The sequence below is a fragment of the Vicia villosa genome, linkage group LG6 (genome assembly GCF_029867415.1).
Source record: "Vicia villosa cultivar HV-30 ecotype Madison, WI linkage group LG6, Vvil1.0, whole genome shotgun sequence".
Taxonomy (NCBI): domain Eukaryota; kingdom Viridiplantae; phylum Streptophyta; class Magnoliopsida; order Fabales; family Fabaceae; genus Vicia; species Vicia villosa.
In genome coordinates this window covers 140,322,500-140,349,308 of record NC_081185.1, presented here as the reverse complement: position 1 = coordinate 140,349,308, position 26,809 = coordinate 140,322,500, and the positions used below count along the sequence as shown (strand labels likewise).

Sequence of the window (26,809 nt, the reverse complement as noted above, 5' to 3'; positions counted from 1 at the left end):
TACTATGGAGCTTAGTAATTAAAATAATATTATTTCCAAACAAATATGGGATTCAAATTTTTAGAGGGAAAATCAACTTTTCATGCGTTTTCACTTTAGTTTGGTTTTGGTTTACAAAATAAACAAGTAAACATGCTGATTTAATATATTAAAACCAGAAACATTGCATAGAGTTGAAATATTTCATACTGATATCAAAGAGCTTAGAAATTCAGGGTTGACTTTTAACAGTTATTGCATTCTGTTATATTCACTACATTTCACTAATATCTAAAGGGAGGTTGGTATCAGTTTGCATCTTTGTTTTTTTAATCTCATTAGTATTGTCTTAGTTTGATAAATCATTTGTTATGGCCATATACCCTTCACTTATATTCCGATATAATTGTTAAGTACATATTGTCTGTTTTATTATGTGTGGCAGATAGTATAGAAATTCGCAGGAGGTTATGGAGAACAATAACATGCATATCTCTGGAAAAAAGGCAAGGGCACGACGATCGCTTATTATGAAAGAAAACCGTTCAAAACGTCAAAGACATAATTGCAACCAACCTGAATCAATCAATGATACGTTTTATTCTCCTAATTGTTTCACATCGAGACAACCTTTGTCTGAAATCACTCTCTCGGCTCAGAATCAAAAGACTATCGCACAGATTGTCGAAGAGGGGATTATGCTGAGTGCGCATATGCAGAATTCTGAACCGAGTATAACCAGACATGTGTTTCGAAATAACATTAAGTCATCCCATTTAGATTCATTGGGAACAAATTTAATGTCTAAGTTTTCTACTCATTGTACAAATGAGAATGGTGTACCAACTACAATTGAGAATGCCCAACCTGGGGTGATTTCTTCAACCAACCAATTCTATGATCCTGGAAGTTCTTCCAAGAATCCCATGTAAGGTTCATATGACCAAATATGCATACATGTAACTAATTAGAGTTTGTTTAACTTTTATTGACTTTCGTATTATGTCTAATTTTATAACAGAAATACCGAAAAGAAAAAACCAGTTCGTGGCAGGCCTAAGAAGCAGCTGGGAGTACCAAGCCTTGCCATGAATTTGAATAGTAATCCCCCTAATGAAGCTGTCAACATATCTGTGGCACAACAGCCAACGAGGTACGAGTTCTTAGTTTCATATATGCTCCGTCTTTAATATTGATGATAATTATAATATTTTTAGAATAACTCACGACCTTAATGATTATGCATGTGTTTAACCATTTCCATGCATGAATATGACCAACTGGCAGTGTTAGCAGTAGAAAAAACAACCGCCGTTATCAAATGCCAATGAACAAGACACATAATGTATTTGATCAAGCATCACCTGTGTCACCCCCCAAAGGCATAAAAGAGCCAGCGTGTCCTGTTTTTACCCCTGCAGTCAACTTGGATTTTAACAGCGACTCGGACGAAGATGGCGATTACGACCCTTTTGCAAGTGAGTCAATTGCAAAGTCATTAGTTTTGTGTTCAATCTTTCCACCTTATTTACGATTTTATATAAAGAAATATATAAGAAACATGTTCATATATTTTATATTACACTTTTTCATCCATTGTTAGCTTATTTATCCGATGAGGACTTCTGTTCCGAACTTGAAGATAACAACGCACCTTTTATAATTCACGACAACTACACCCGTTCTTCAGAAGGTATATAATTTTTTTTACATTTGCTATTTTACAAACATCATAATAATTTCTTCCTGTCTATTACTATGTAGCTTATTACGACATAGGGGACCCGCTCATCGAATGTCGTTATTGTAAATCCATGATGTGGTATCAAGAACGGATGAATAAAAGTTCCCATTCTGCTAATCCGAAGTTTATGCTGTGTTGTTGCAATGGGAAAATTGAAATACCACTACTAAGACAACCTCCAGAAGTTCTTGCAAAATTGATGTTTGACCAAGAGAACGTAGTTAGCAAAAAGTTTCAACAACATATTAGAGTTTACAATATGATGTTCGCGTTTACATCGCCTGGTGCAAAGTTGGACAATCGTTTTAACAATGGAGGTGGACCACCAACTTTAAGGATACAAGGTCAAACATGCCATCGAATTGGAAGTTTGTTACCTTCTCAAGGAGACACACCCAAGTTTGCTCAATTATATATTTATGACATAGAAAATGAGGTCCAACATCGAATGAATTGTCTAAGGTATAAATAATACTAAAATGCAATCGTTTTATTTATAAAAATAATCTGAATTTTTGATGTATAATGCAGCTGCATATTTATGTAGTCATTACTCACATGTATGCATCTTATTCATAATACTGTTAACCATTTCCTTATGCTTTTATTACTTAGGACTACCAAGAACATTGATCCAGAAGTTGTACAACAACTATCTACAATGATGTATGAACACAATACACATGCCAAGAGCTTTAAAATGGCGAAACAATGGTTCAATCAAGCGGATACTCAAAACCTAAAGTTGAGACTCATAGCTGACAGATCCACGGATGGAAGAGTGTATAACCAACCGAAAGTGTCTGAAGTTGCTGCCTTAGTTGTCGGTGATATTGACACAGCAGAAATGAGGGATATAATTATGCAATACCAGGGAGGCGGACTTAAGCGGATCAACGAGCTCCATGCAAGTTACATGGCCTTCCAATATCCTTTGATTTTTCCCTATGGTGAGGACGGTTATAGACCAAATATTGCCCATAGAGACTTGCCAATTTATCAGAATAGCTTAGGAAATAGGCTTACAATAAGAGAATGGCTATCATTTCGCATTCAAACAAGGTTAGCTGAACCTAAGACTTTGTTATCTTCAAGAAGGTTGTTCCAACAATTTCTTGTCGATGGTTACACGATGTTAGAATCTGAAAAATTAGAATGGATTCGCAAGAATCAACCGAAACTTAGGGTGTCCAAGTATAATTCTCTTAATGACGAGGGTGAACAAAGTCAAATTGCAGGTTCAAGCATCGGTAAAAGAGTGGTTTTGCCTTCGTCCTTTGTTGGCGATCGTAGGTTTATGGATCAACTGTACTATGATGGCATGGCTATTTGTAGTAAGATTGGTTTTTCGGATTTGTTCATAACTTTCACTTGCAATCCTAATTGGCCGGAAATTCATAGAGTTCTTGGACCACTGCATTTGAAACCACAAGATCGCCCGGATATCGTTTCAAGAATATTCAAAATCAAGTTTGATCAATTGCTAGCAGATTTGACAAAAAATGGTGTATTAGGCAAAGTACTCGCATGTGAGTTGTCCCTTATCACTTTTCTGCTACTACTTTTTTATACTAATGTGGATTCTTTTGCATTTTTAACTTTTGTATTCTTTTTATCACTAGATATGTACACCATCGAGTTTCAAAAGAGAGGATTGCCACATGCACATATACTACTCTTTCTGCATCCGTCGAACAAGTATCCACGACCAGAGGACATTGACAGGATCATTAGTGCAGAAGTTCCTGATCCCTTGCAACAGCCCAGGCTGTACAATTTGGTTAAGTCTCATATGGTTCATGGTCCCTGTGGCTTGGCAAATAAGAGGTCCATTTGCATGAAAGATGGGAAGTGCTCCAAATATTACCCAAAAAAATTTCAACCGAACACTATAGTTGACCATGATGGGTATCCAGTTTATAGGAGAAGAAACAATGGAAACACAATTGAAAAACATGGGATCATATTTCATAGTGGACATGTTGTACCGCACAACCCAAGTTTGTTGTTAAAGTACGAAGCACACATCAACATGGAATGGTGCAATCAAAGTACTTCTATCAAGTACCTTTTCAAATACATCAACAAAGGTTCAGACAGAATTTTTGCTGTTATACAAGGCCAATCCAAGGATGCAACTTCGGGGAAAAACAATGTTGACGAAATTAAACAATATTTGGATTGTCGATACATCTCCCCAAGTGAGGCATGTTGGAGGATATTTGCATATTCCATACACGGAAGAAAACCAGCAGTAGAGAGGATGTATTTTCACTTGGAGGGAGAACACTCTGTTTACTACAGAGATCACGAGCAAGTTGGTGATGTTCTACTCAAACCAAGTGTTACCGAATCAATGTTTACAGCTTGGTTTGAGGCAAACAATAGTTTTGAAGAGGCAAGGCTTTTAACTTATGGTGACTTTGTTTCTAAATTTGTTTATCATAAACGGAGTAGGAGTTGGAAGCCAAGGAAAAGAGGGTATACCATTGGTCGTCTTTGTTGGGTGCCTCAATGCTCAGGTGAATCGTTTTATTTAAGAATGATGTTAACTGTTGTTAAGGGCCCTTTATGTTATAATGACATCAAGAAAGTTGATGGTGTTCAACATAAGACTTTTCGAAAGGCATGTTTTGCTATGGGTTTCCTTCAAGATGATCGAGAATTTATTGAGGCCATCAAAGAGGCACATGTTTGGGGTTCAGGTTTATTCTTACGAAAGTTATTTGTGAATATGCTTTTGTCCTCATCCATGAGTCGACCAGCACACGTCTGGAGAAAGTCTTGGAAGTATTTATCTGATGGTATTCTTTACGAACAACGGTTGGTGGCAAGAAATCAAGGTATAAAATCTCTATATTTTTTTACCGTCAATGATGTGTTTGTTGAATTTCATTATACTCTTAAATAACTTTGAAAGAGTTCTAATATTCTACTGCATAGTTTCTTTGTTCTAATAATTTCAACACTGTCAAATATTATGCATACTGGTATCATTCAGTATTTGTAGGTAAAATCTCACTTTATTTGTCATTTACCATGCTGCATTTTTTCTTGCTGTCTTTGTTCCAATATGCAAGAGGAAATGCATCTAACTATGAACATCTTGCTGGCAGTTTGAGTTTAAAAATACAACCACGTGCACATGCTTTATGTCAATCGGCTAAACTCATAACTATTGTGGTGCAACTTTGTAATTCATACTTCAACTTGAATATTTATTGCCATATTAATGTAACTAATATTTTTCATGGAACCATCCTTAGAATTGACACTTACCGACGAGGAAATTCAACAACTGACTTTGATGGCTATTGAAACACTATTACAAAATAACAACAAAACATTGAAAGACTATAAGCCAATGCCATATCCGAAGGATTGTGTTGTTTCCTTCTCGGGTAATAGGCTTATTTATGATGAGCGTCAATATGATCCTATTGCTCAACAACAACTATTTGTAAGGTTATACGGTTCTCTAATAGGTATAATGGCTAACAAATATGCTCTTATATTATGGTTTACATATAAATACCGAGGCTCATTTTCTTATGTGCTTATATCATTTTTTACTTCATTTCCGTATAGATGAGCAAAGAAGCATTTATGAAGAGATCATGGAAGCTGTAGAGAAACAAAGAGGCGGCGTGTTCTTTTTATATGGATACGGTGGGACCGGAAAGACTTTTATGTGGAACACCTTATCAGCGGCCCTTAGGTCTAAGAAAAAAATTGTCTTGCCTGTTGCATCAAGTGGAATTGCAAGTTTGTTGTTACCAGGTGGAAGAACAGCTCATTCTCGGTTTAAGATTCCAGTCCCCACTTTAGATTCTTCTATTTGCAACATTAACAAAAAAGATGATATTGCTGGGCTTCTCAAAGTTACAGATCTAATAATATGGGATGAGGCTCCTATGGCTAACAAGTATTGTTTTGAGGCACTTGACAAGTCATTGAAAGATATTATGAGTGGCACGACACATGGTCAAGATAAGATATTTGGAGGTAAGGTTGTTGTTTTTGGTGGTGACTTCAGGAAAATTCTCCCCGTAGTACCAAGAGGTACTAGATCTGACATCATTTATGCAACAATAAACTCTTCATATATTTGGGATCATTGTAAAGTCCTAAAGCTCACAAAAAACATGCGGTTACAAAGTGGTGCAGCTACTTCTACAACAGAGGACATTAGGGCATTTTCTGAATGGATTTTACAAATAGGTGATGGGACAATGTGCGAGCCCAATGACGGTTATGCTGATATTTGTATTCCCGATGAGTTTTTAATTGCAGATTTTTCAGATCCTATTAAAGCTATAGTAGAGGATACATACCCTGATCTTATTCATAATTATCTTGACTCCAACTATCTTCAAAGTCGTGCAATTTTAGCATCAACAATTGAGGTGGTGGATGATATCAACCAATATATCACAACTCTTATTCCAGGTATTCATACAACATTTTATGTAGTTAAATATCAGATTAGAATTGAATGAGTACAAATTAAATAGATTTTACCTGATATGGTATTTTTAATTAATATTGTAGGGGAGGAGAAGGAATTTTTTAGCAGTGATTCTATTGACAAATCTGATGCAAATAACTTTGATGGATACGAGCATGTCACACCCGAGTTTCTTAATGCACTCAAAACATCTGGATTGCCAAATCATTCCATCAAGTTGAAAGTTGGTGCGACTATCATGCTGATGCGCAACCTAGACCAATCTGAAGGCCTGTGCAATGGGACACGACTAACAGTGACTAGGATTGCTAACCATGTCATTGAAGCTAAAATCATTTCTGGTAAAAATGTTGGTAACATCATTTATATTCCAAGAATGTCTTTGTCTCCTTCCCAATCACCATGGCCATTTAAATTGGTGAGAAAACAATTTCCAATAATTGTCTCATTTGCAATGACAATAAACAAGTCTCAAGGACAATCTCTTGACCATGTTGGGTTATATTTACCTAAAGAAGTATTTAGCCATGGTCAATTGTATGTGGCTATTTCTAGAGTTAAATCAAAAAATGGTCTTAGGATTCTTATTCACGACAAAGATAAAGAAGCATTGACAATTACAACCAATGTTGTGTTCAAGGAAGTATTCCAGAACATTAATTAGGTATCCTCTTTGCTTCCCCAATGTGATCATCATATACTTGCAATTTACTTTATAATCAAGCTCATACAAGAATTCCCTTTATTGCAAAGTACTTATTCGGATTACGAATTTTCATTGCAGGAAAACAATTGAGGCATATGGTGCCGGTTTTGAAGTTGGTCGCTTTAACAAATATTGGGTTATTCAATGTCAACAATTATTTCTTAAGTCAGATTTAAACAACATTTTAGATTCTACCAAGGTTCTTATTTTGTTAACATGTATTTTGTTCCTGTTACAACAAACTATGGAAGTTTACTAACAGTAAGGAAACACCTAACGGTGATTTTTTGATGCCTTTATGAAACATGGCAGGCGAGTTTTTTATACCTTCTTGGCAACTGGGTGCTGAATTTTAATAGGTTTCTAAATTGCTATTCATGAGACACAAGGATACCTGGCCACTTTTTTTATTGAATACTATATTTAAATATAGTTATATTTTAATAAAGCATTACAGCTATTGGATAAACAACACACAAATGACTGCAACTTTTTGGATAATTTTAAACAATGAACCAAAATCAATGAATGGTAGCCACACCCAAGTTCAACATCATATAAACAATTGTAATCATAGAGTTAGAAACAATTGTAAGCATTCTGTTATAATCATTTTTTCAAAGCCACTTTTTGGTGGATCAAGGTTTAAAAAATCAACCTACTTTACAAAATACCATTTTCTACATTTCTTATGAAACAATTAATTTTTTAATATGGCTTTTTTTCTGACTTTTTAATATTGCATTTAGGTAAAACTTCCTTAACGCGCATTTTTTTTATCGTTGAAATTATACTACACCACCAAAAAAATCCACCCGTGCGACAGCACGGGTCTCCGACTAGTATATATATATATATATATATATATATATATATATATATATATATATATATATATATATATATAATGACATATTTATGTAATGATACAGAAATAAACCGTGGCAAGATAAATGGTTTAGAAAGAATAACATATAACAACGGTTTTAAATATGTGGTCATAATCAAACCGTGGCTATATCTTGAACCAAAACTGTATCGTAAACGTTAAATTGAAACCGTGGCTTTACCATATAGCCACAGTTTTGCAGTCATGGCAAATACAAACCGCGGCCTTAATCAAGCTACTTAAACCGTGGCCTAAAAAAGCCACGGTTGTCAAAAAGGCGTGGTCTATACCAAAAAACCGTGGACTTTACTTTAGGCCACGGCCGCATACTCCATAGTTGGATTTCCGTGGCCAAACCGTGGCCTCAGCTTTACGCCACGGTTATTTTGCATATAGCCTCAGTTTCTTGGGCGTGGCAGGAGACCTTTTTTTTGTAGTGATATATATATATATATATATATATATATATATATATATATATATATATATATATATATATATAGAGAGAGAGAGAGAGAGAGAGAATGTATCAAGTAGGAGCAGGGCCGTCTCAAACTATTTGGAGGTCCTGTTCTAATATTTTAAAAGAATCCCTAATAAAAAAATTCATACAACAACATTAAGTTTTCAAAAAAAAAATTGTAATTTTATGTTTTTTATATTCAAAATTAAACTTTCTAATCTTAAGAGATAATTTATGAAGCAATAATCAAGAATGAAATAAAAAAGAAAAATTAAAACCTAATATTTTGTATTATTTTTTATCAAATATTTACAACATTGAAATTTGAACAAAATAGATAGACAATGTTAAAGTTGAACCGATAAATACAATTAAGAGTTAATTAACAATTAGAAAATAAAACTATAAATTAAAAATTAACCATAAAAGAGAAAAAATAATAATTAAAAAGTAAACTTATAAAATAGAAACAATGAAAAATATCATTATAATGTGTAGTATACATTTGAATTTTTAAATTAAAATATTTATGCAAAATAATAGATAAATTTTAAATATTCAAATTTTAAAACATATTACTCTCTCCGTCCTAAATTATTTGTCGCAATGACCCATTTCACACATATTAAGAAACAGTAATAAATGAAAGAAAGAGAATGATGACTTTATCAAATTATCCTGATTAATTATTGGAGTATTTGAAATAACACTAATATTAAGTGAAAAAATAATAAATTTTAGGACAAATTTTTTTTCCAATTGGAAGATTAAATATTAAATAATGTAAAGTGACAAGTATTTTGGGACAATTTTTTTTTTCAAATGTAACATTTATTTAAATTTGAATAAGGTATAAAATATCAATTAATTAATTAACTAATTAAAAAAGAAATCATTAAAATATTAAATTGATATTCTTAAAAAATTATTACAACTCACCATTACTATACAAATATATTAATAATAAGAATTAATTAAAAATGTATTCTATAAACTTTACTATATAAAAATCATTAAAGAAAATATGATAGAAAAAGCAAAAGTGAAATGTGTACAAGCTATATGGAAAATCAAATTTTAATGAATTTGCTGCGCACACAAGTTATCATTTGTTATTTAATTTTTTAATTGGACTAACTTATTTAGAGGCCCTTATATTAGTAGAGGCCCTGTGCAGTGGACCAGACTGCACAGGTGGATAGCCGGCCCTGACTAGGAGGGTTTTTAAATAAGAGATAAAAGCATTCATTGCTAACCATTTGATTAATCAAGAGAGATGAATAATAGTTATATTAATATTTAAATAAATAATTTAATTTCTCTCTCTTGATTAATCTAATGATTAGGATTGAATCATCTTATCTCTTAATTATAAATTACTCCTACTTGATACATCCCATATATATATATATATATATATATATATATATATATATATATATATATATATATATATATATATATATATATATATATATATATATATATATATATATATATATATATATATATATATATATATATATATATATATATATATATATATATATATATATATATATATATATATATATAACAGATCCATTATAAAAATAGATTATGGTCAAGTTATTATCATTTTTATAATTTAATGGTGACATTGTGTACTCACAATAATACCAAGACATATGTAATATGAAATTTTAAATGTTATTTAATTTATGCTTTGAATTATGATAATGACTAAATTAATGTTAAATAATATTAAAAATATTATGGGATCACAGTCCCCTGGCCTAAAATCATGAGTTTTAGTGGATAATTCAACAGTTCAAAGGAAAGGGGGATCAGGCTAAAATACTAAAGCTGATCGGAGTTTACGAAATATGTTGCTATAGGTATAACAACAAAATTAGTTTTGAAAAGGATGTACAAAATTTGCATATTGAAGAATAATTGTTGACAATATAATATACAGAGGTTGGACTGATAAAAAGTTAAGGACATCTAATCATATATTGTATTAAAAATTGGTCTTTTGTCTTTTTTTTTTTTTTTTTAAATTATTTTCGAGTTGGATCCTAGCGATCACCTTATAAATATTATTTTTTGAATTAATCAAAGTATTTTGGGTTAAAAAAATGTTATCACGTAATTATAATTTTTTTAATAATAAAAAAAATTGAACTTTTATTTTTTTTAAATTGAAAAATAAATATTTGTGAATTTTATAAAATAAATGGCCATTTTATGGATTTAGCGCAATAAATATTAGGAGAAAATTTAGATACAATTTCTTAGGTGTGCTTTTAACTATTTTCCGATAAAAATATGATAAATGTATAATTTTCACCTACATATATACAAGTTTCTTCTTTTTTTACTCCCTAAATGATATCTAAGACAAATTGTCATCTTAGTAGTTTTATTCAGCCCTTGTGTGTTCTAAGTTGTAAGCATTGCCCAGTATTAGTTGCTCTTTGTGGATCAATCAAATTCCCAAGGACATCAAACACATTACCACATATAACATTACTTGAAGAGCTTATGAGAATACCCTTACCTCTGTCTCTTCCAGATTTACGAGCTAGTATCCATTCCTCTTGCTTGTCATTTTCCTCAGTAGTGGTGGTCAAACCTTTTCTAGCCTCTTGTTGCTTCACTTCAAGTGGTTTAAGTTTTGGTTTCCATTGCTTGTCTTGCTGCTTCCCTTGGTCACATCGATGCCCTGCTTGTTGACATAGTTGGCAGAACAAAGGTTTCCACTCACATTCCATGCTTTGTTCTCTTTTCTTCCCTTCTACATCCTTGATGGTTATTTCTTTAGGCGGCTCACGTGTTATGTCAACTTCTACCAAAATACGTGCATACGAAACCTGGTGCTTGTGCGTTATACATTCATCAGTAACTAGGGGATTCCCGATAGCGCTTCCAATCTTGACAAGGCTCTTTGGCCCCAAAAGTTACAATGGGAGCCGGGAAAGCTTAATCCACATAGGTATTGTTTTTAGCATATCTTTCTTTAAATTGAATTCAGGTCTCCATTCTTGTAGCAAGAGTGGCGTGTTTCTAATGGAGTATGGTCCTTTCATCATAACTGTGTCACGATCCTTGGCCGACTTGAACTTGAGTAGGAAGTACCCTTCATCATGGTAGAACATATTTGGAATCCGCACAAAGTTCCAATTCTTCATCATAAACTGCTTCACCATGTTCATGCTCAAATCTCCCCCCAAGACGTACATGATTAATGAATTCTCCCAAAACTTAACCTCCGATTCAATGTCACCCTCCTCGATTTCAACTTCGATCTCACCATTCATTACTTTCGGTGCTACATACTCAATTACAATACCATAGGAAGGATTCCTATTATTATTGAGTACATCAACCCATAATTTCCGTGTTACATGTGGTTCTTCCAGATTCGAAATTAGGTTTTTCCATCCTCTTCTACTTCCGTTCCTCCTGAGCCTTTGCTAGAGCTTGCCCCCCGAAAGTTGTTCCAGATATATGGTTGGTGATTTCGCAACCTTAATAATCACCATATTGGATGGAGATTTTGGCGATGGTGGCGCCGGTTTCTTCGACCTCCATCTCCCTTTTGAAACACATCCATTAACATATCATTACCTCAATTACTTGAAGTATTATACTAAGCTCATTTGTTTGAGTTTTTTTTTAAACAACTTTAAAAATATTATAGATTTTTGTAAAAAAAATTATGAAGAATTTTTTTATAAAAGTTTCAAATAAAAATTTGGTTTGAATAGTTATTTTTAAAATATTATTTTAAACATTTTATCATTTTATTGAAAACAAAAAATGAATATCAAAATTTCAAAAAATAATTTAATTTAAAAGTTATTTTAAATAACTTTTCATAAAAAATAATTTTTAAGATACAACTTTTTGAAAAAAAAATCAATTTAGACTATGTTTTAATCTTCAATAAATATGTTTAAATTTTATGAGAAACAACAAATTTTTAAAAAATTGTAATATTTTAAAAAAAAAATTATAAAAATTATTTTTAAAAATAATAAAAATCAATTTGTTTAAAGTTAAAACATAGAGACCCAATATCTTTATTTACACATTATTTATCACATCTCAATTTATTATATCATATAGAAATTGCATGAGGATTTTTTTTTATATCTCAATTTAGCTTATGAATTGGATGACTTATTGAATCCAATTGTTTTCAACTTGGAACGAAATTCGATTAAAATAGACCTTGAAGAAATTTAAATAATAACATATTACATTTTCTTTTTATTTAAACAAATTTATATTTTTAAACATCAAGAGATATCATGTGATCTTCATTACTTATGTTGATTCCTTTGGTTGCATTTACTACAAAATTTGAACTGAAAATTTCTCATGGACCCACCTTATGCTTCTTACAATTTTCAAATATCTGATGTTCCCCTGAAAAACCAAGAAGACAAAGGAAGAGATGTAGAGTAGTAGATAGTGCCACATGGGTCTCCACTCTTGCATATATTTGGGATATCCACCACATTTATGTTCTTTTATGGTAAAAAGAGCAACTTCGTTGATAAAGATTCTTATCCAGTACCTATCAAAAGATTGTAAGAATGGTTGGAATCATGAGTTTGTTAAGGCTGTTCCTGATTTTCTTTTATAAAATTAGTTTTGTTACTTATGTGTACACTACAACACGCGTGGGCTTTAAAAGCGTTTTTTTTGGCCTTTAACAGCGCTTTAAAGAGCTGCCAAAGCCAGCGCTGGCGTAGGCTACGAAAGCGCTTTTAAAAGCGCTCTGGTAGACACCCTATAAGAGCGCTTTTTCCAGAAAACGCGCTCTGGTAGACCCCCCTATAAGAGCGCTTTTTACAGAAAGCGCTCTGGTAGACCCCCTATAAGAGCGCTTTTTCTGGAAAAAGCGCTCTGGTAGACCCCCTATAAGAGCGCTTTTGCTGGAAAAAGCGCTCTGGTAGCCCCCCTACTAGAGCGCTTTTCCAAAAGCGCTTTGGTAGGTTGCGTTTTTTTTTCTTTCTTTTTTTATTCTTTGGCAGCGCTTTTTGTAACAAAGCGCTTTCGTATATGGACCTTTAAGAGCGCTTTTTAAAAGCGCTGTCGTTGCTAAATGAGATATTTTAAAGTGCAGCCTATAATTTCAGCCTCCCAGATCGACCTGTAATATTTTCGACCTGTAATATATTTTCAACCTGTAATATTTTCGACCTGTAATATATTTTCGACGATATATTTTCAACCATAGGTAGGACTATATATATACTAATATAATACCATTATAATATCCAAAATTATATATATACATCATTATGTCAATCAAACTAAATCTCTAACATCAACAATATTATACTTCAAATATTAATTGGCAACAATATGAACAAAGTTAGTAACCATATATTCTGGAGTACTATAATATTCTCTTCAAATCGACACAAATCCTACTACATGAATAGCTGATGAATATAAAATTGACACAATTCCTCTTTGATTTCTTCCAACTTAAGTTTCGTGTAAGAAGCAGCACGGAATTCGTCAAAGTACTACAGAATAAAAACATAATATGAATGATTTAGTTAAATGTAATAAATTATAAGAAGTTATCTAAGTAAGTTATAAATCCATACCGTGATTGGAATCTCTAATTGATTCATTTGAAGGATTTCTTTCATAAACCTCAAAACAAAGTATCCGCAGTCTGAACTGTTCCGCTGTATCGGACACTACATAGAAAAACAAATAAGAAATTATAGTTGTCTTGTTTTATCAAGTAGCATAAATATTATAAGCAAAATTGTGAAAAATAATGTACCTGCACTTTGATCCAAGTAATGTTGTTTGATTTAGTCGGGGATACCTGTGCGTCTCGTTGACTTCGAAACACTTGTATTGATCTAACAAAAATATAAAAGCATATATTTAGATCAATCTCACAAATAATTAAATATATAAATATACAAGAATATTTAGAACGATCCCACTTACAAATCAATAATTTCCTTCATAGCCGGATAATTGCTCCACTCACCATCTACCGAATTCAGAAAATATACAACTTCTCTTATCGGGTTGATAGCAAGCAACAACCAGTGTGCTCTATAAATTAAAACAATAGGTTATATAAAAATTTTGCTACGCAAAAGAAACAAAGATTAAATGAACCAAGAATGAGAAACTAACCCTACTGGTCGGGTATTATACGCCCAAAGAATCAGACTTTCTGTATTGCCGGATGACATGAATCTATCGACTAAGCGCTGTCTAACTGATTCCGGTTTCGAAGCAATTGTCATTCCGCTGCAATGGGCGGAAGACACGAAACGGAATCTATTTGACAATGCAGTCCCGCGCAACACTCTGTCATGCAACAACCTTAAATAAAAACATTATAAACATATTAGCGGATGAGTGAAAAACATAATAAACATAATGTGTAAATAAATTGTTCGACTAATTAAATAATATATCGATTGAGTGAATATTACCGGATGTACGAGTGCATATTAGCGACGCCTAGTTGTTCTTGCGTAAAAATCTCTTCCAAGTCATCTATTGCAATATGTGAAATGAATTCAACACCAAAGATACCTTCCTCCATATTGATTTGACGGAGAGCACCTTCCTTCAAATTGGACATATCAACAAGTGTTCCGAGCGTCGTCCGGTATCGAGGAAAAAAAGCACCACCTTTTTTTGCCGCTTGCTTCGGAGGACCCTTAGGCGGTACGCTACGAACGACCTGTGTCACTTGTTGTGACTCCCGAGCAGATGCCTAAAAATCAAATAACGATCGATAAAATATAAAATCATGCAGTTTTAGATTCAAATTATATATTAACACCTTAAATGTACCTCTTTTAGTGATGCAACAGACTCCTCCTCCTGTAAAATCCCTTTGCCCTTAATTGCGGGTTTTGTAGGAGCAGTCTAAAATTAAAATGTAAAAAATAATTAACGTAACGGTGCAAAATTGACATTCAAAAACTAAATGATTCATAATGGTTTTGAATATACCTCATCACCAATGATAATGCACTTCTTACTTTTTCTGGCAGAATAGAACGTATACCTATTGGTAAAAAATGTTCCATTATAACATGGCAATCATGCGTCTTCAAACTCTTTAACTTGAGGTCTTTCATGGACACAAGTCTTCTAATATCTGAAGAGTAGCCTTCTGGAACTTTAACTTCACTGAGGAACTTACACAATGTTTTCTTCTCCTTTCTAGAAAGAGTGTAAACAGCAGGTGGCAGATATGTTCGTCTTCCTTTCGTCACGGGTCCCAATTCAGTTCTCAAAATAGTACTTTTAAACTAAACAACAAAACTAGGGGAAATTCTAACATGGCAAATTCAACTAGATTTCTTTGCAAATATCCGTCTTAAGATCTTTAGAACTTTTAAATTAAACAACAAAACTAGGGGAAATTCTAACTACTACAACATAGTTCAAACTTGACTCAACAATTAATTTGTTAGACTTAGTTCATGAATCAAATTAGCAGAAATTAGATTGAAAATTAAATTTGTTAACTATACAAGCTGCCACATAAGCTTTTTAATAGAATTAAACAGATAATCAAAAAAAAAAGTCAACTAACATTGGGTTCTAAATCTATCTAAAGAAACGATTTAAAATCTAATTCAGCATGATAAGATAATTTAAAGAACAGCAGTAACAATGTCAACCCCATAAACAGAATACTATATTCTCCAAGCTAAAAATGTCAGCCCCAGAAACAGAATACTATATTCTCCAAGCTTTGGTCCATACGAAATAGATTACAAGGTACTATTTCAGTAACAACAAAAAATTACAGAGTTTTCTAGACCATGCAATGACAAGTCTTTTAAATAATAACCTTACTAGAATAAGTTGTAATCAGGTTCTTTACCTCAACCTTTTCAAAATCTCTTCAGAGACTTATAATCATTTTTTTTACTAAGAATGTGTTTGGACTGTGGATTGACTTATGAATAACTTATTTCATCTTACCAACTTGCATAAACATTTTTTGAGTAAGGTTATAGGATCAACTTATAACAAGTCCACAATTTGCTTTCTACCTATTTCAACAAAACTCTCCACGATAACTTATAATAAACACACATAATTAGAATAAACCAACCACAAAACCAAAACTACACAAAATCACTGACAATTCAAGTATCAAGAATGCACATAACACAAAACAAAATGCCTAAAGAAATAAAATCATTTCATACAGATAACAGGGAGAAAATAATAGGGACAAAAATTGTGCAATTGTTATTATACTTCAAGTAAGAACCTCTATTATAACAGTGCCACTACATAAATGATTCTCTTCTCTTCAGCCATGCACAAAGTCCAACTGTCACCATTGAAAAGTAAAATAAGTAAGATATAGAAGGAAAACCTTGTGATATACAGATTGAAGAGCTTTGATATACAGAGTTGTGGGAGATTGGTTTCTCTCGACTTCAAAATCTCCTTCGTCTTCTCTCGACTTCTTCTTTGCCAGAGTTGTGGGAGTTTCTGCAGATTCGAAGGTTGAGGGAGATAGCTTTTCTGGGTTGAATGCGTGAATGGTTGAATGCAAGTGGAATTCGTGAACGATTGAGGGAGAAAGCTTTTCTGGGTTTTCTGGGCAGTTAGCGTGAATGGCAGAAAAATGAGGAATTAGGGATTATGAAACGATAGTAAAATTTTGTTTTTAAAAATTTTAATTTTAAAAAGGCTATGAAAGCGCTTTTGAAAAGCGCCTTAGTAGACGTAGCTATACCAGCGCTTTTAAGGGTAAAGCGCTCTTGTACCCCACCCCCTACCAGAGCGCTTTCGAAAAGCGCTCTCATACCCCCCCTACCAGAGCGCTTTTTAAAAGCGCTCTCATACCCCCCCTTACCAGAGCGCTTTTTAAAAGCGCTCTCATACCCCTCTACCAGAGCGCTTTTTTTGCTTCATTTTCCCTTGTTTATTAGTTTTGTTTTTAACGAACCCTACGAGAGCGCTTTTGCTAAAAGCGCTTTAGTAGCTGCGCTGCTACAGCTTAAATTTGGCGTAGTGGTATTATTTTTTATTGCTATGTGTTGTTGTTTATACCTCTTATTCATGCATGTTAAGCCATTAAATTAACCTTCCCATTTGTTTATAGATATGATTGAAATATACATTTTTTAATTGTATCAGAATTTAAAGATCAAGATTGTGAAACCATGTCAGTTTGTTTAGTTTTTTTCTTCACATTTGATTGGTTTCATACGGATTTGACGATTTCTTAATACACCATGAATCTCTTAGTCACCTGAAAAAATTTCATTTATGCTCTCTGTTTTCGTAGATGTACATCCGGAAATACTTTTTTTTAATAAAAAATTGGTTTTTTCCGTTGACGCATCTACGGAAGCGTTAATTGGGAAAATTTCAAATTCATGAAATCTTCCGTATCTATCTCTACAAAATGGTTTGAAAATAGAGTATTCCATAGATGTACCTATGAATATTTTGTTTTTAAATCAATTATATTTTACTCCAAAATTCAATTTTATAACAAAAATGAAACATTAAATTATATTTAATCAAAATGCAATTGAGGTTTTCCAATTACTTTGATTTACTATAATTTGATATTCCATTTTTGTTAAAAAATTAAAATTTAAGAGTGGAATGTAGTTGATTTGAAAATATAATACAATGTTCTGTAGGTACATCTACGGAACACTCTATTTTCAAACCATTCCATAGATGTAGCTACAGAAGATTTCATGAACTTAATTAATTTGGAATTTTCTCAATTAATTTGAGATTTTCCCAATTAATTGAGAAATTAATTTAGGATTTTCTCAATTAATTTGGGAAAATTCCAAATTTAACATGTCTTTGCATCTACGAAAAAAACCAAATTTTTTTAAAAAAAGTGCTTCCGGAGATACATCTACAAAAATAGAAGGACAATTTTACCAATTCGCAGGTGTGTGAGAGATCCATGGGGTCTAGTTAAAAATTCTCTACGTATTTTTATCAAGTATTTTATGTCGGACTATCTCTACTATTTGTAGCGGTTACAAATTAAAAGTCAAAATAATTATAATTAAATTTATTTTTATTTTAATATAATTATATTTTAAATATGTTATTGTTGATTATTATAATTATATTTATTTTGAAAATTTGGACACATTTTTTAAATTAGAACGGAAGATTCAAGTTGATTGGCGGATCCTAATCTTAGAATATTAAACTCATGAATGAGGGATACATGTTGCTGATATCAGTTAAGCTCATCAATCAATGCTGTAATTTCATGTATAAGTTTACAATATAACCCTAAAAAGAAGCATTTAATTATTCAAAGTAAGGAATATTCCAGCTTTGTTACGAAAAAAGAGTAGTTAAGATACATAAATCTTGATCACACTAACATATTGAAGCTTCCATTCTCTGTTATACCATATAGCTGCCAAACACAATAAAGCAAATAAAATTATTTAAAAATGAAAAATCATTGGCAAAAAGATACTCACACATTATTACCAACTCATTCTTCTCCATTTGTCAGGATCTGCAAAATGCTTTGTGTTAAACTTGGAATAAATTTCCCTTAGTGGACTGTGTGTGACAACATATTTTTCCAGCTAGAAACTGCATTTCTTCTAAAGTGGTGTGTGTGCCCACAATAGATCTTCTCATATGGTTAATTAATTTAGTGATTCTTTGGTAAGGTGGATTTGGGACATAGAAAAATGTTGGAGTCACATGGCTCTCATCACCCATCTTATTTTATTCTAGATTGATGTTTAAATTTGAAATTGCTTTATTTGTTGCACATGTCTGTACTTTTAATTAAAGTTGCATGAGTGGTTTTTATTCACGTAGGATAGAAATAATAGTTACTTAGGTATGATAAAACCCTAGTAAAACATTTTACGGGAAATTTTTTGAGAATAATGCTAGCACACAATTGCTTAATTTGTGAGGGACAAAATAATTTGATTGATAAAAGGTAGGGAAATTTCATGTAAAAAGAATCCAAAATATTTTGTAGTGGAGGTATGAATAGATGATATCATGAGGTTGGTGATGTAAGTTGACATTTAGTGACAAAAAGTGGTGGGGGTGCATTTTAATCATGATGATGATGATGCAAAATTATTTGTGTTTCATATAGTGATAGCTAATGGTAGGGATTGTTTTGTGTGCATGTGTGAACAATTACAACCACTTCGCATCTTCCATCTCATGTTTTGGGTCCTATATAGTGCCCTTTTCTTCATCCTCACTCCTAGCTACTTTTTTATATACCTTTATTTTCCCTCCTTTTTTTGCTTGTTAAGTGTCAACTCAAAATTATTTTGTTTTTTAATTTTGAAAACAAATTTGGTGCTTGTTGGGCCTATATGAATCTTAAAGACGAGTAGTAACATTTTGTTATGGTTTCTTTGCCTCAGCCCTTCAGTTTCTATGGAGGTAAATTTTTTTTTTTAACCAAAGAACAAATATATTAAAAAGGAACCAAAAGATATAAAAGATGGAATTAGACCAAGTCGCTCTCAAAAATTAACAAATCGATAGTTTGAGAGTCCAAACTTGTTTGGGACAAGCAGAGGAGGGTAAGGGCTCCCGAAAGCGTGACTCAAGTTAGAGGCAGAGAAGAATTGATAGCCGAAGAAGCTAACAAATCCGCACGTTGGTTCCCTTCTATGAAAATATGTGTAATATGAAATCTTAAGAGTTCAATTTTGACTAAACAATTAAGCCAAAGAGATCTAATGTTCTAAGGAACAACCTTAGGATCCTAGAGAGTAGTCGGTTTTGAGCCAAATACTATTCTAACCAAAATTATAAGTAAAATCAATGACTTTTATAATTCCAAAAAGCTCAGCTTGGATAGAGGATGAGCAATCAAGCTTATCAACAAATCCAAAAACAAAGTCATCCAAAGAATTTCTGGACAAACCTCCACATTAGTCGAAAACCTCAAAATGATTTTAATGATTCTCAAAGCTTTAGCTATCTTAAAAGTAATATTTCCTATCGCAAAGAATTTGGTTGAGAGCCCTCTTCCATGGAGGAAAACTTGATAGTCTTGAATTTGAGTGATTCTCCATAACATTTTAGCATTAATTAAAGCTTATTAACCACTTGAAATAATAACAGTTGGTTTGAATAGTAACAAACAAGTTAATTCATCACATTTGATTCATAGAACCAATTTTTGAGGAAAAAAAGAGAAACATGAAGGAAAAAAACATTTTATCCTTTCATCTTACATAATATAAAGTATGTTTGAATCTCTATATCTCTGCTTTAAAACTCGATTAAAAACTACAACAACCAAGAAAAGCTATATTTATTTTGTAGAAATCAAGATAAAAAATAATATCATAGATCAGCGATAGTTAGGAATAAAAATAAGTCAGATTGACAGACAAATATCTACTATTTATCTTACATCTATTTTGAGGTTAAATTTGATTTTTTTTACTAGAAAATATTTACGTATTTTATTAGTTTATTTAAACAAAATAACTAGCTCACATGCCATAAAGTAAAATCGGTTTAACCTACTACGATGACCTACATAAATAAATATAAATAATTTATTATTATTATTATTATTATTATTATATTATGTTTTGTATTTTAAATTAAATATTATTAACCTTTTCAATAATTTAAATGTAATACTCATGTTAATTAATTGCATGTTTAAACGTATTATTATAAGTTATAATTAAATATGATCGTTTATATATTTATTTTCTATAAAATGTCAAGCTAAATAAAAATATAAAGTTTAGCTATTTTATAAATTTTGAAAAAATGTTGAAAACAATTTATGAACAATGACATAAGTTTTTTTCTAAAGTTTTTTAAACAAATAGATTCAAAAAATTAAACTTATGTAAATAGATAATTTGAGACAAGTCAGTCCAAATAAGTTATTAGTTTCATTTTTTTAACTTGTTGCCTATTTCAACATTAATTGAATGATTTATTTTTTAAAAAATTTAATTAAAATAGACTGTTAAATAGACTAACTAAAGCAACTAGATTTTCAAAAATTCAAATTGAAATATATAAAGGGTTTTTCTAACTTATGCAACATTGCACAAGGACAATTAATACATTATTTCTTTTCATATAAATTATCATATTAATTATTTTTCTTTTGAAAAATAATCTTTTATACTTTCTCTCTCCTACCTAATTAATGGATCAACATAAATAATAATAAATATGGTAATTTATATTTAAAAAAAATGGTGTATTAATTGTCTCTTATCCTATGAAAGGTTGCATAGGTTAGAAAAACCCATATATAAATAAGTTTATGATAGTTACAAAAACATATCTAAACTTTTATTTTTTACCAAATCAAACTTAAATTTGACAAAATCTAAGTGAAGTCAATGTATTTTTATAGTTATTGTTGGTGTGACGACTGTCACTCATACATAACTTAAACTTGTCAAAGTTTAAAGCATGTTCCTAATCATCACATAAAAAAATTTAATGAATAATCCATTTCCATTCTTTATGATTTTATTTAGATGGTAAAATTCTTCTACAAACTAGCACTAAAAAATGCCAACACATTGATTTTTTGATTAATTTTTTTAAGATATAAGCAAAACCCTTATTATTTTTCGGAAATTTTTTTCTGCCACCCTCTACTTCTACCTGACACTCTCACAACTTATATACATGTATCATTTTAATTTTACAAAGTATTAATGATCATTTCAAAAAATCATTAGACCATTTCAAATTTTACAAAATCTCGGGCGATTAGTGAATTTTTCAAATAGGCTACTGGATATTTCACACTTAAGAGGAATAAGTATTAGTTTTTACCATATTGTTTAGTGTATATCGATATTTTCATGCAGTTTTACGGTTTTTAGAAATATATGTTAATAAAACATAATTTATATGTATTTTTACTAGAAAAACAAATTCCTCCTAGATGAAAAATAAAATCGAGGTGAAAAGTGACGTATTTTTAAATTAAAAATATAATATTTAGGAAAACAACACATTTAATAAAATAAAAACGTAATGTGAAGTTGTTGAAATTCGAAACATTTACATTAAACAATTTGAAATTGTTGAAAACACCACATTTAATGAAATAAAAACACAATTTTGAAGAAATGATATTGTTAACAAAAAAAACTTGAGATCAATGAGATCTATCATTATAGCATTTGTTTGAGTATAAAATATGTTGTTGGAATTTGGAGTTAGAACTCGCCATATACCATTGCGTATTTAAATTATTTTAGGCAAAAGCCAGATATAATCCCTTTTCTTTCATGAAAAGAAAAATCATAATCCCACCAAAATCATGATTGAGGAATGTCTATTAGAAACCAAATTTCTAGATTCATATTACTATATCAAAAGAACATGCATGTTTATATTTTCCTTTTCTCAATCATTATATGAATCATATTTTTCTGAATCATATGTATTTATTAATGTTGTTGTTGTGTTTTTATGATGAATGAGAACTGAACATGATTAGTGTGTGGGAAGTTACTGAATTTGCGGAGTTTGTGGATTTGAGGAAGAAAATGGAGAGCAATTCGTTGCTAAATCCGTCATAAAAGTTGGTCAAATCCACTTGCATTCCACGTCATTGCACATAGTTTATTGAGAGACTTTAACTAACAAAATAGATAGAAATAACTAACATAGTTCAGTTTGTATAGTTAAGTGACTTGAATGATTTTTTTTTAGTTAAGAGACTAAAATGAATCTTAAATACAAGATGCGTGACGAAAAATGGTATTAAACCTTATGTTTTTGACTCTATCGTGAGGAAATTTAATTGACAAATACACATACTTTAAGATGGATCACCAATATATCCATAGAACAATGGACACAAACATTTGATAGATATCAGCGATGGAGACATTATGACAACAAGCTTTGTCGAGACAATGAACTCTGTTAATAAGAGTATTCGCAATTCCGCATCAGTTTCATAGTGAGAATGACCTATTACATATTTTAATATAAATTTTAGATTATTTCAATATAATACGTTTTTATGGTGATTAAAAATAATGATATACTTTATTGTACGAACTTTCTCCCCATCAAAATCATTCATTAAGAAAAACAAAGGTGGCCCTTCAATAAGGTAGACATGTGCCACTTACAAGTTACAACCCATTATTTCATTAAATTCATATCACACAGAAGTGATAATAAAGAAACTAGTGACTTGATGAGTTGATGTAGAAGAGATTTGATTGTGGCCTATGCTCACAAAGCTTTGACATGAAAAAGATGTTTAGGAACACAAACATAATTCATATCAAAGTTGGACAGGTATAGTACTTTATGTGTTTGTTAACACCATACAATCTTGATAAGGTTGTGGCCTAGAAACATCCTTAATCCTTGTATATCAAAGAGCTTGTCTCCTGATTTGGCTTTGATGAGTCCCTTTCTGATAGTAATTAAAATGATTTTCTAAATTAAAACATATAAATAATTTCACCATTAATAGAAGAAAAAAAAAATACTCTTTACCTTTTGAATAATTGAAATGGTAATTTTTCAACTTAAGCAAAAGTTCATGTTATTTTGATGAAGAGAGTTTCTAAATTTTTGGTGGAAGCAAACAAGTCAAAGAGTAGTCCAATTGGAAGCCACACAATACAAGTTAGTTATAAAGTTGGATGAGATTGACAAGAAATTAGTAGGGCCATAAAGACTTATAAAGCACAGAAAATTTTGAAGGAAAAAGTATGTAAAGAAGAATTAGGTGCATGTGGTTAAGTGAATAATTGAAGCATAGAATCTAGAGGGACGTGTAGAAACAGCATCTCTTGTCAAAGTCTTATGGTGGGTGGGAAAAAAGTGTCCACCTTAATTATGGACCATTTGAATTGCCTCATTACTATAGTTACTAGCCTTTGAAATCAACTTGTACCTAATCAAAGGTATTATTAACGTGGTAAATATGAAGAGACCTTGATGAAAAATGGAAATTATTGTCTATAGGCTACTAAGTAAGAATTATTAGATTTTTTTTGAAATTCCTCATAAAATAAATACTATACAAACGTTTGAGGTTAGTTAGGTTAAATATAAAATTTTAATATGGCAGTAGATTCTATTGTTCTGTATCAACACTGAATTTAATAGTGTTGAGTCTGAGAGGAGTATTAAAAATGACTTTAATGTAATATAAATTGCAACATTTAGATTAGATATTATTGTGAAAAAATGTCCTTACATCTAAGATGTGAAGAAAACAAAATCATCAAAAAAATTTATTAGTCTTGAATAATCTTGTTAAGGAATTGGCTGTCAATTAAAATTAAAAAACTTTGGGCCTTACAAAGAGGGGGTGAGGGGGTGGTTCCATTTAAAGCCCATCTTTTGATAGTTCATTTTCACAACATTTGAATAAAGAGATTTTGTCTTGTCAACCCACTCATACTCGACATCTCCACCATATACTGTCTTTTTTCGGATACTTAGGAATTTATAAGTTTTAATTCGATTTTTTTTTAGAGTTTCACGAGTTTTTACAGGATATTTGAGGATTTATGTATTTTTTACCCAATTTTAGAAAAATTTCATGAGTTTTTATTAGAATTTTCAAAAATTAATGAATTATTTTTTTGAATTTTTTAAAAACATCCAGTGTAAAATCATATTTTTATTGATTTTTTCAAAAATCTATAACTTTTTGTCGGATTTTTCAAAAATATCTAGAATAAAATCATATTACTTTACTAGATTTGATCTATTGGATTTTTCAAATATATTATCGGATTTTTGGGGAAACTATGACTTTTTACAAGATTTTTGAGGGGATCTATGAGGTTTTACTAGATTTTTGAGAAATTTTATTTGTTTTATCAGTTTTTTCAAAAATTTATGTTTTTTATTGGATTTTTCAAAAAAAATTCGATAGTGTTAACTTCATTTTTTTGCTAATCGGTTATGAACTATCAATCTTTAGAAAAATCCAAAAATTGTAAAACATATCAGATTTATTAAAAATTCAATAGAGTTAACTTCATTTTTTTATAAGTCTATTCGATATGAACTATTTGATTTTTAAATATACTACTGAAATTTTAAATATTACTGTTTTTTCATGGTGAATTTTTTTGACTAATATTATTTAGGTGAAATAAATAATGAGAATGAAATTTTAATAATAAAAGGATGTTATGTATGATTGGGGATGACAAGGCAAAATCTCTTGACTAAGGCTTTAAAATTTATAGGTCATTACCCCTTTTGTGTATTTTGTAATTCTTCTTCCTTTTTGATTTATTGAATTTTCAGTTTATAAAAATAAAATTAATAGGTCATTATGATAATGATTTGTCCAATAAAAATGTCTAAATTTCGTAAGTAAAAGATCAAACAATTTAAATTTTTGGTGACACCCCTACAAATATTATCGAATACTTTTAAAAAATATGATAAAATTGCATAGAATTTGGTATGAGTCTTTTAAAAATCCAATTAAAATATATTTTATTTTGAAATCAACTGGATATAACGTATTTCTTGCGGATATTTTAATACTATTTGCAGCATATTTCCACATGCAATAAAAATCAGAGTATAACAATTTAAAAAATCCACAACAAATTAACTTTTTTATTAAAAGGATATTTTGGTTATTTTATCCCACTTATAAGAGTGTCATGTACAACTTTATGGGTGTCCGATAGATTGTTCTTCCATTTAAAGTCTGTCTCCTTAATAGCCAATTTTCACAAGGTTTGAATAAAGCTTTGAAGAAAAATAGGTTATTATGATATATTCATGATGATCAGATATAGTTGCTAAAGTACACATTTTTTTCAAAATTCTAGGAAAATCCAAAAAAAAAAAAAAAATCCTTTTGTCACAATATTTCGTAACAAATTTGATAGGCCCACTAGTAATATTTAACATTTCTTGCAGCTATATATGTGGTCTTTTTTGCAGGTAAAATAGTATCAGATATTCAAAGTGATATATGGTGCATAAAATTTTCAGATATTAGTATTTCTTGCAGAATTTCCTATAAATTTTTATTTGACAAACAGTTTTTATAGAAATTTCCTAGGTCTACCATTTCTAACATATATATACCTAATGTAGTTCATAAATAATAGTATTCGGATATTAATTTCTAGACACACTCCTAAGTCATTCTCTAAATAAAACCACATAAGCAACATAATTGAAGATGTGTTCAAATTAATTAACTTTCAAACAAGAGCATTCTTAAACATTTATAAAATTATAAAAAAATATGTAGGGTATACTAAAGAACTAACGATCCAAGACTTGGAGGGAAAAGAAAAGAAACATATAAACAAGAAATGTCTGAGAAGAGTGTCTATGCATGCAATTATGCTTCCAAAGTTCAGCCTTAAGCTAAGAGACAACAAACAAGGAAACATGGACACAACAAGAACGTTTCATAATTGTAGTGAGTCTATGAGAACACCCCATAAAGTTGTCACAAAATTTGTCAGACTATGATGGCTTTCTTGCATGCTAAAATTCTTATTATAATATTCTCGTTAATTTTTCTTTCTTTCAAATTCAGTAAA

General features: G+C 30.8%; 1 protein-coding gene across 1 annotated transcript; it reads left to right on the top strand.

The window, feature by feature from the left end:
- The first annotated feature begins 464 nt into the window (after positions 1-464).
- Positions 465-6,855, top strand: LOC131614807 (uncharacterized). The gene is made up of 11 exons (XM_058886355.1): positions 465-907; positions 1,001-1,132; positions 1,267-1,457; positions 1,583-1,672; positions 1,744-2,185; positions 2,339-3,252; positions 3,346-4,566; positions 4,990-5,208; positions 5,312-5,867; positions 5,937-6,172; positions 6,275-6,855. Exons 1-11 carry the CDS (start codon positions 465-467, stop codon positions 6,853-6,855), a joined length of 5,025 nt encoding a protein of 1,674 aa, XP_058742338.1.
- The last annotated feature ends 19,954 nt before the right edge of the window (positions 6,856-26,809 follow it).

What these genes read in the sequence shown, in the direction of transcription:
- LOC131614807 (XM_058886355.1), top strand. Translation starts at nt 465, where the DNA reads ATGCATATCTCTGGAAAAAAGGCAAGGGCACGACGATCGCTTATTATG. An exon ending in CGATTACGACCCTTTTGCAA is followed by an intron (nt 1,458 to 1,582) that starts GTGAGTCAATTG and finishes ATCCATTGTTAG; the next exon opens with CTTATTTATCCGATGAGGAC. An exon ending in GTTATACGGTTCTCTAATAG is followed by an intron (nt 5,209 to 5,311) that starts GTATAATGGCTA and finishes ATTTCCGTATAG; the next exon opens with ATGAGCAAAGAAGCATTTAT.